A 10,235-nucleotide genomic window follows, 5' to 3' on the forward strand; every position below is an offset into this window, starting at 1 on the left:
GCAGAAGAAGGACGAGATCACGGCTGAACAGGGAGGAGGCCGGCTGGGCGACCGTGTGGAGGGGGGGAATGGAGGTCGGGGAGGCTCTGACGGTGGCCAAATGCTTCTGCTTTGCAGGGAGCGATGTTCTCCAGTGGATCGCCCAGCGGCTGTGGGTCTCCAGTCTGGGTGAGAGCTCGTCTTCTCCTCCGAGACCGAGGGCTGCTCTATGCGCGTCACCCTGGGGGCATCTCTGGAGGGTAGAAGCTAAACGGGGGCTCAGCCCGCGTCTCTGAGAAATTGACATTTTAATTGGAGAGATGAGAACTTCATGGGTAATCAAGAAAGACTTCCTGGAGGGGGTGATGCATACATACCCTTGGTCCCGAAACAAGCGATGCCTGTGAATCCTGGAGGGAAGCTCAGAGGGTCTGTCTTCCCAGCGGGGAAATTAGCAAAGATGTAAACATGGAATGAAGGAGGAATGGAGCGGTAACAGGGGAAATGGGGAGTAGTAACTCCAGCTGGGTGTGGAGGGCAGTGGACGGGTGGGGTGCACCTGGTACATTCTTGGATTCCAAATTTTATCTGGGAGAGAGGCAGTGTAACCCATGGAGGGTTTTGCAGCGTGGCGGTGTGTACAGTAATCAGATTTAAGCTGGGATGTTAGGCAGCAGTCTGAAGGATGGATTGGGGCAGAAAGCCTCGGGGACCTGACTTGCCACTAGCGAAAAGGCTGTTGGTACAACGAAGGTCTGGTCTCTGATAGAGAGAGGGAGATATGAGGAGGGAGGGTGGGGAGGGAGCCTCCCCACTCCTGGGAGGCTGAGCTGTGGGATGGGATGTGGGTTGGGTCGTTGGGCCTGCAGGATGGGAGGGCTGGGATTCTCTCTTGATGGTAGAAAGACACCTGCTCTCGCTGGTGCCTCTGAGAATGAACCAGGACAGTTATCCTTTAACTGATGCAAATCCAGAACCAAGACTGTGTGTCTGAGCAGACTGGAGGGGGGTGGGAGTTGAAGGGACGTGGGGAGGAGCCCGGGGTCTGGACCCAGGGTGCAGGCAGAGCTGAGCTTGGGGTAGCAGTTGACCATAAACACAGCCTCACCCTCCTGCCCATCTCGGGATGAAGAGGTGTCTGTTGGTCAAGCAGAGACGTTCTCTCCCTGCTCCTCTGGACTTCTCCAGACCCAAAGGGCCCAGCGATGCTCCTCCAGGATTTCCCCACCTGTCACCCCCAACGCCTGCAGTGGATGATCTGTGGCACCGTCAACACTGGGGTCGCTGACTGCCCTCCAGACTTACTGAGTTGTCCTTCGGGGGCTGGGCTGGGGGACCCTCCTTTTAGCCTTGGCTACCCAGCTGATACCTGTCCGCAACTAAGTTCAGGAACCACTGTCCCCACTTCTCGGCTGAAGTGCTGTTAGGATGGGGGTACCCTCCCTGAGTTTGGGGTGCTGTGTGGGGGCGGGGCCGTGAGCTTCTGCCCTTGGCCCCTGCTCTTAACTTCCTTGTCTCAACCACTTCTCCCCAGAGGCTCAGAACCTGGGCAACTTGATTGTCAAGTACGGCTACATTTACCCCCTGCAGGACCCCAAGAACCTCGTCCTCAAGCCTGACAGCAGCCTCTATCGATTTCAGGTGAGCCTTGGCCTTGACCTGGGGTGTTAACAGGGGGTTAGTGTCATCTGAAAAGATGATTGGTTGGCTTCACACCCTCACAGATCCTTAGAAACCGTGGAGGGGGCTAAGGCAGCTTTATGTTTTAAGCTAGAGGGCTGGGGGCCGGGGGTTCACAGCCCAGTGTGTAAGCCTGGTTCCCTGGTTTCTCTTGTAGACACCGTATTTCTGGCCCACCCAGCAGTGGCCCGCTGAAGACACAGACTATGGTAAAACTCCGCCCCTCCTCCTATGCCTTGGGGAGGGCTTACCATGCTGCTTATTTACTTGCTGCATTTTGGTGACATTTGTCTTGCTGTCTTCACGACCTTTATGTCAGTTCTCATCTGTATTGGGAGTGATTCCCAGGGGAGGGACTGGGTCTGCTGAGTGTTCTCTTCACTAAGCTGAGCACAACAGTCTCACGCATAGAGGGGTTTTGAAATCTGAGGATGTGATGGAGAATGTCATTGTTTTCTTTTCCAGCCATCTATCTGGCCAAGAGAAATATCAAGAAGAAAGGGATTTTAGAAGAATATGAAAAGGTACAGAGATGCTTTCAAGTATAGGCTCTTGTAATTGAGTGGAATACAGTCTTGAGCTGTTTCCCCCTGTTCCCCCCATTAATCGATTCATATGTACCCTCATCATCCATCCATCCCTGCATCCCTCATCCATCCATCCCTCCATCCCGCATCCATCCATATATTTAGAAGCAGCCGGCTGAAGTAAATTCTCCTTCATGTTGAGGTTCAGTTTCTCCTGCTGTAACTTAAGCCCTTGCCTCAGTAACTACTGGGCACACAGTAGCTACCACTTTCCTTCTGCTGTCCCAAAATAATAGGACTTAATTAATATGTGTGATAATGCATATTACAGGATGGACGAATTTGAACTTGAGTTTGAGATGGGAAGACACGAGTGCAGACTTTTGTTTTAGGCAGGATGAGTCATATTTCTCAAGGAACACACCCTAACCCTCAAAAGGCTAGATTTCTGGGCAGACAGCAACAATCTTGCTGTTTTTTTTTTTTGCTTTTTACAAACATGTTTGCAGAAAGCCAGCATCACACCAATGTTAGGGCTTAGCTTTGTGGATCTGTTGTGCTTCTGTTGTTGAATATTAAGTCCCATATTCTCCTCCGAGCCACCCCCTCTTCCTTATCAGGTTTGGGATACATTTATTAAAAAAAAAATAAACAACAAGCCAACCTGTGGCTTCTGTTGTGAAGGCTTGTCGAGAATTCGGTGCTACCCTTTGAATGACTGCCTTTGCACAGCTGGGCTGGGAGACCGTTTGGCTGGGTCTCGTTGTTGACTTAAGGCTTCCTGCCCTCTGCACACAGCATAGGTTGTGGGGCTCAGTGTTCTCATTTTGTTTTCCTCCTCTAGGAAAATTATAATTTCCTGAACGAAAAAATTAACTACAAGTGGGACTTCGTCATCATGCAGGCCAAAGAGCAGTACCGGTGAGTCAGAGATCTTGTCTTTCCTCCTCCCTTCCTTCTTTGTTTCTTTTTAATAAAATAAACTTTTATTGGGTGCTTATGTGTTAAACAGTGGGTGAGGCATAGGGGAAGGTAGAGGCATCGTCTAGGGAGCCCGGCAGACAAGCAGACAGGCCATGATGCCTCAGTGAGTCGAGAGCCCCACGTCGGGGTTTGGAGAAGGGGCTGCAGAAACAGCATTGAATCTGGAGGCTGCAGGGGGGTGTATCCAGGTGAGGGATGGTGGTGGTGGATGGAGAGGAGAGGTGGGATGAAGGGTGCTCTAAGCAGACAACCAGAGTCTGGGGGCATGGGAGTGCCCCCGCCTGATGCCGTCCCTTGGAGCTGGCACAGAGAGTGCAAAGCCCCAGACTGGCGGAAGTGAGGCTGGATGTGTTAGCAGGAGCGGATCGGGAGAAGGTTTTGTGCTCAGGGCCGTGGGGAGCCATAGAAGGATCTTAACCATGGGAGAGCTGTCATCAGAGTCACCTGTTAGAGCACGCTCACCGCTCGCCCTCATTTGCCGGTTCAAAACTGGACCTGAAGTTCCACCTGGGGCCCCTGCCTTGTCTGTAAGGGCCAGCTGTACATGTTGGGGAGCGTGTATCAGTCAGGATGAGGTTAGGCTGTCGTAACAAACGTCACCCAGCAATCAGAGGCATGAAACCACAAGGCTTATTTCTTGCTCGTGTCACGTGTCCACCGTGGGTCGGCTGGGGCCCTGACATGCTTGCAGCCACTCCAGGACTCACGTCACTTCTGCTCACAGTTCACTAGCCAAGACAGCTCATGTGGTTATGCCTGCTTCAAAGGAGGGTGCACGGGGTGTGCAGTCCTCCTGTGTGTCTGAGATGCAGGAGAGTTAGGAATATCTGGCTGGGGACCGATACCAGTGATCACCAGAACAGAGTCCAGCCGGCCCGGCCTCACTCACCCTGGCAGGTGCAGACCCTGGGAGGTCTGCAGTGGCTGGCACATGGCTGGGCTGGACGGTGGAGACCCCGTCCTCCTGAAGCAGCCCTGGAAGAGGAGTAGTGGTGGGTGAGTCAAGGTTCTCCAGAGAAACAGAATCTCTGTGTATTGATCTAGCTAGAGAGGAGGTGGGGGAGGGGAAGGGGGGGAGAGAGTAGAGAGATTGAGATTGAGATTTGTTACAAGGAATTAGGTCGCACAGTTATGGAGGCTGAGCCGTCCCAGTACCTGCAGTCGGCCAGCCGAACCCCCAGGAGAGCTGATGTTTCAGCTGGAGCCTGAGGGCAGGAAGAGACCAATGTCCCAGCTCGAGGCCACCAGGCAAGAGGCACTTCCTCTTATTTGCAGGAGGATCAACCTTTTCGTTCTATTCAGGTCTTCAACTAAAAGCACCTTCATCCGAGGACATCCTCACAGACACCCCCAGAATAATGCTGACCAATCACCTGGGCACCCCTGGGCCCATAAAATTAACCATACCAAGTGGTGAGCACCGTTACACAGGAGTGCCGTCCGGGCAGACAGGAGTCCGGAAGGCAGGATGGCTTTATTGCTCACGTGGGGAAAATTTGTTCTCAGGCCTGAGTTCGTGCGGAGGTGCATTATGGGGAGAGCTGTCTCTGCCCTTTCACCCTGAACGTGCCTCTGCCTGGGTGCTTTTCAGACAGAGCAGCGGGGTGGGGGGGGGGGCAGTTTGCTAATCTTTTGCCACGTGCACTTGTGTGTGAGGCTCCACTGGGGTGGGTTCCGTGCACTGTCTCATCCCACGCTGGGGAGAGGAAATGCCGGGAGCAGTAATTCTTGTCGCCCCTCACATCTGCAACTGGGGAAACGGAGGCTTAGAGGGGTCAGAAGACTTGGCCAAGGTCACTGGGTGAGGTCGTGGTCCAGCCTGGCCTAGTGTTACTTCCACTCAGTGGGCGGTTTTTAGTGCCTACTGGGTTCCAGCACTGGGCCGGGCCCCAGGGACACAGAGTTGACTGGGATGTGCCCCCGCCCCACCCCTGACCCCTCTCCATCTTCCTCTGCCTCTCTGCTCCAAGCAGCACGAGCCCATGACCCAGAGGACTGTGGACCCCCGAGCTGCCTTGCAGCACAGAGGTGCCCCCAGTGGCCCCCGCAAGCCCCACCACTCGGGCCTTGGCCTCAGCCTGGGTAAAGCTCTGAGCTGCCCACATCATGGGGCAGCCCCTTGGCCATTCGCTTCTAGACGCCTTGGGATGAGCACTTCCTGAAAGCCACTTTCCTCTTGAGATGCTGGCTTTTCCCCACTGATTCTGTTCCTTCACTCAGAGGCTGCCTCAGATTTCAGGTTTAGGATCTGTGATGGTTAATTTTATGTGTCCGCTTGGCTGGGCCACAGTGCCTAGAGAGTTGGTCCAATACCCATCTCAGATGTCACTGTGAAGGTGCTTTTTAGTATTGAATCAATAGACTTTAAGTAAAGCGGATGACTCCCCCCAATGTGGGTGGGCCTCATCCGAACAGTTGAAAGCGTTACGAGACTGAGGTTCCCAGAGGAAGACGCAATCCTGCCTCTAGACGGGCTTGGACTTGAGCTGCCGCATCAGCTCTTCCCTAGTCCTCCAGCCTGCTGGCGTGTCCTGCAGAATTTGGACTTGCTAACCTCCTCAGTCGTGTGAGTGAATTCCTTGAAATATATAAATTCTGTCTCTGTCTCTCTCTATTTATTCTCCTACTGCTTCTGTTTCTCTGGAGAAGGCTAACTAATACAAGTATAAGATCTCACCACAAAATCAGGTTGGCCGTGTAGTCTGGCTCACGAGGCACCCATTTCGTTCCCCTGAGTCTCTGCGCACAGACCTCTCTCCTGAATCCCAGACTCAGCATCTCAGCTGTGAACTCAGCATCTCACGTTGACATCACACCTCAGCCTAACTTTGTCCATACTTGAATGTTTTCCCCTCGCTCCCCAAGCCTTCTCTCCCTTCAGCGTTACGCGTACCAGTACAACGAACCCCCATTCACCTCTCCCCGACCCGTGTCCTGTGTTCAGTCATCCAGTCCCGCTGGTACTGCTGGCAGAATCCCTTCTGCCACACCTGTCCACTTCTGTCCGCTTCCATCACCCTGGAGCCAACCTCACTGTCAGCTGGGCCATGGCAGCATCCTCTGCTCCCATATGCCCCCAGTTTTGAAACACAAACAGGATCCTGTCCCACCCTTTCGAGAGAGAACCCTCAGTTCAAATGTCATGTGCTCAAAGAAGCTTTTATTTCTTTTTTTTTGTTTGATCTTTATTGGGGTGTAGTTGGTTTACAATGTTTTGTCAGTTTCAGGTGTGCAGCACAGTGAACCAGTTAGACATAGACGTGTATCCCCTCTTTTTTAGGTTCCTTTCCATCTAGGTCATTACGGAGTACTGAGCAGAGCTCCCTGTGCTGTACAGCAGGGCTTTATTAGTTATCTAGTTTATATACGGAAGTGTGTGTATATCAGTCCCAATCAAATAAGCTTTTCTGATTAGCTGTTATTCTGCACACAATCATCCTGAAACTCCATGGCTCAGAGTGGCAACAGTATTTTATTATCTCTCAAGGGTTCTGTGGGTCTGGAGTTTGGGACGGCTGGGCTGGGCAGTTGTGGATCAGAGCCTCTCAAGTGCTTGCAGCCAGAGGGCTAGAAGGTCTGCCCTGGGCTCCCTCACAGCACCAGGCATATAACACTGCCTACGGGTGGTCGGAAGCCCCAAGGGCAAATAGTTCACTGAGGAGGGTGGCAGCTGCCCCACCTTCGATGGCCCAGCCTCAGGAATCACACGGTGCCATTTGTGATATACTCTGTTGGTCAACACAGCCACAAACCCCACCTGGTCTCGGTGGGGGAAGACATAGACCCACCTGGCAATGGAAGGAGGGTCACAGGACTGTAGACATACTATTTAAAAAGTACCACACTGGCCATCCCTGATTCTGCACTATAGTACACTGAATGTGTCCTCACAGCTCACGACACAGTTTGTAATTTTATATTTATTTCTTGACTATTTGTGGAATGTTTAGACCTAAAGGTACTCAAGGAAGGGCAGGAAATATGTCTGTGTGTCAGTGTGCTCAGGCTGCCGTATCAGAGTATCGTAGACTGGGTGTCTTAAACAACAGACATTTACTTTCTCACAGGTCTGGAGCGGGGGAAGTTCAGGATCAAGGCTGTGGCAGGGTTTGGTTTCTGATGAGGGCTCTCTTCTCAGCTTGCAGACAGCTGCCTTTTTCTTGTGCTCTCACATGGGGGAGAGAGATGGGCAGACAGAGAGACAGAGAGACTCTTCTGTCATCTCCTATTACCGGGGCACTAATCCTGTGATAAGGGCCCCACTCTCATGACCTCATCGAATTACTTCTAAACCCTAATTCCTTCTTAAAGGCCCCATCTCCAGACACTGTCGCACTGGGAGTTAGGGCTTCAACGTGTGAGTTTTTGGGGGATGCAAACGTTCAGTCCATTACAGTCTATTTGGTTCGCCCGAATTCTCCCAGTGTTTGGAACATAGTGGAGATCAGTAAATACGTGATTGAGTCAAAGTGTCATTGAGTAAGGGATACTGTTGCTATAAAGATCACAACATGACAAACTAAGATAATTCTTTGTTTACTGGTTCTCTTGAACGCCGTTCATCACCACACTCCTCCAATAACCTCTGTCACACAAGAGCAAAGCCAGAAAGGGCATTGCAGTAAATTAGCGATCAGCTCTATTGCCATGGTGGTCCAGCATTATGGAAAGTCCACAGTGCCTCAGGCCATCTGCAGCCCATCTTCCTGAGGACACGGGGTAGTTAACCCGGTAGAAAATCCATTTCAGTTGGCAAGGGGGAAGTTGGATGACAGTGTTTATAGTTAATTTCCAGAGGAGGTTGCAAAACAGCCCCCTGGAAGGGCACTCTCCACCCACCTGGCTCTCTGGATATTATGTTATTCACAATACATGAGCTGGCACATAAATCCGCCGACTCTGTCTCGAGGAGGGCGTGTGCGTCATCCTGCGTTGTCTGGGCAAACAAGCATCACCGAGCGGAGCGCAGGTCGCCGTGGCAATGGAGCTGGACGGGGTATGCTAATGAACACTGCCTCACCCCTGTCATTTCCTACCTGTAATGGGAAAGAGGGAGCATGAATAGCCTCTCACAGAAATCGGCTGGGCTCAGAGAAACCCTGACTTGGTGCGAACTCTTTGAAGTGACAGAGTGGAACTGACGTCTAGAGAGAAACCAGAACTCCCCAGGGCCCGCGTTTTCCCCATCCCAGCCTCTGGCATTGCTGTTGCCTCCTGACTCAGGTGTTGATTATGTTGTTTATCAGAGCAGGGAAAGGTCCGGAAGCCAGGTGGGCCGAGAATGTCATGCACAGTCACTCCAGTGGAGACGCTGGTGGAGACGGTCTGATCCTCGGGCTGCATGGTGGCACGATCGCATCACACGCTGGTGCTCTCAGGGGAAGCTGGACTTCGGGACCAGATCCCTGGTTCGGGTCCCACCTCTGCCCCCTGGTGACAGCACGACCCTCAGTGGGACATTCAACCTCTCTTTGCTTCAGCCCCTGAACTGCAAATTGAGAATTGCTCACTGGGAGGGTTCGAGTTAATATGTATAAAAGTATTTAGCAGGATACTTAGCACATAAGGATGATATTAATGTTCGCTATTTTCATTATTCTCGTTATGGCAAAAGCACAGATTATTTGGGCAGATTGGGAGAGTGGTCTGGAATGGGGTCCAGCAGGAAGGGGGTCCATCCGTGAGCAACAGATGCAAAACCTTACTGGCCTTTAACGTGGGTTTTGGCTTTTCAGGGCTGGAAAGGAAAGGAATAAAGCGGACAGGTACGCGCTGGATTGCCAGGAGAAGGCGTATTGGCTGGTGCACCGATGCCCCGTGAGTGCCACCCTCCCTGGTTTCACCCGTCTCTTCCTGCGCCCGACCACTCCCAGCCTTGCTCCCCATCCCCCTTTTGTGGCTCATCTCTGCCTGGTGCTAGAATTGAATCTGCAGGAGTTGTTGCTCGCTGTTGATTAACGTCCACGGGCCTCTGGCTGCAAGAGGAAATTCACCACCTGGATGGAGTCCGCCCGTGGCCCCTCCGTTGCTGTTAGGACTGAGTGCATTTCCATAGCGGAGGGACCTGAATGAGTCTGCCTCGTGTGAGGGCTAGGACTCGATGCCTTAGAAGAGGAATGTAAGAAGGAAAAGGTAGGACACAGGCTCCACGGCGGGAAAAATCACACGTGTAGGGAACCGGAAGACGGCCCCGACACGGACGGGTAGGGACCCGTAAGCCGGCCTCGCCACGGCCGTGCCGTGGGTCTCTTGCTGCTGTCCTCCTCTCTGGATCCGGTCCCCGGCAGAGATGGGGGCCCGGGGATAAACGTGTGCTCAGCCTCATGGCTTAGAACACGTGGTGTCTCTGGCCTTGGGACGTTAGGTGGCCTAGAGGCACAAGCTGGACATACGAGATGCGACGTGTAGCAGCTCATTACTTGGGAGGGAAGCCGCATCCCCAGCGCGGAGAAGCAGGCTGTAACCGCCACCCACCGCGGGGGCCTCTGCCGCCTCGGTTCCCTCCCGCGTCAGACCTGTGTGCTGCCTACCGGGCACTGGAGGTGAGAGAAGTGGAAGGAATTCTGCGAAGTGGAGCATTCGGAACACACGTTCCTCGTCTTCCTCCTTTGGTTTTCTTGCCTGACCGGGAACCAAGTTCTCAGAACTGGAGAGCGAACTGCGTCCCTCACGGGGCCAAAGCTTCTGGAGGTTTGAACTTGGAGCCCATCAGATTTGGGCCGTTTTGCTACTTTTCTTTCTGCATTCAAGACAGGCAGCCCATAAGGTGTTCCAGCTGCAAGGACATTGGTTTGGATGCCTCGTTGCCGAGGTTAAGGCCCTGGGGTTGAGGCGTGTTTGGTTTTGCTTTGTTTCAGGGCACCTCCTCCAGTTAGACCACTTGGCCGATGCCCGACCCAGGTCCCTGGGGGCCTGAGCGGAAGGCTGCTTGACCGAGCACAGGGTCCTGGAGGTCAGAGCCCACACCCGCCGTCCCGCGGGTAGCACAAGAGTGAGATCTTTTTGTGAGAGGGAGGCAGGCCCAGGCCGTGCTCAGCCCATATTGTCATCTGATCCTGAAGCGGG

The 10,235-nt window shown here is 53.1% G+C and overlaps 1 protein-coding gene across 1 annotated transcript in view; it reads left to right on the top strand.

The window, feature by feature from the left end:
• The window catches only part of RGS9 (regulator of G protein signaling 9), a 56,910-nt gene that overhangs the window by 17,699 nt on the left and 28,976 nt on the right, over positions 1-10,235 (top strand). Inside the window, exons 3-8 of the mRNA XM_007455282.1 lie at positions 118-168; positions 1,514-1,620; positions 1,817-1,868; positions 2,125-2,183; positions 3,031-3,107; positions 8,906-8,987. Coding sequence (XP_007455344.1) covers positions 118-168; positions 1,514-1,620; positions 1,817-1,868; positions 2,125-2,183; positions 3,031-3,107; positions 8,906-8,987 — 428 coding nt within the window. The remainder of the gene's footprint in view (positions 1-117; positions 169-1,513; positions 1,621-1,816; positions 1,869-2,124; positions 2,184-3,030; positions 3,108-8,905; positions 8,988-10,235) is intronic.

The sequence above is a fragment of the Lipotes vexillifer genome, unplaced genomic scaffold (genome assembly GCF_000442215.2).
Source record: "Lipotes vexillifer unplaced genomic scaffold, Lipotes_vexillifer_v1.1 scaffold664, whole genome shotgun sequence".
NCBI classification, from domain to species: Eukaryota; Metazoa; Chordata; class Mammalia; order Artiodactyla; family Lipotidae; genus Lipotes; species Lipotes vexillifer.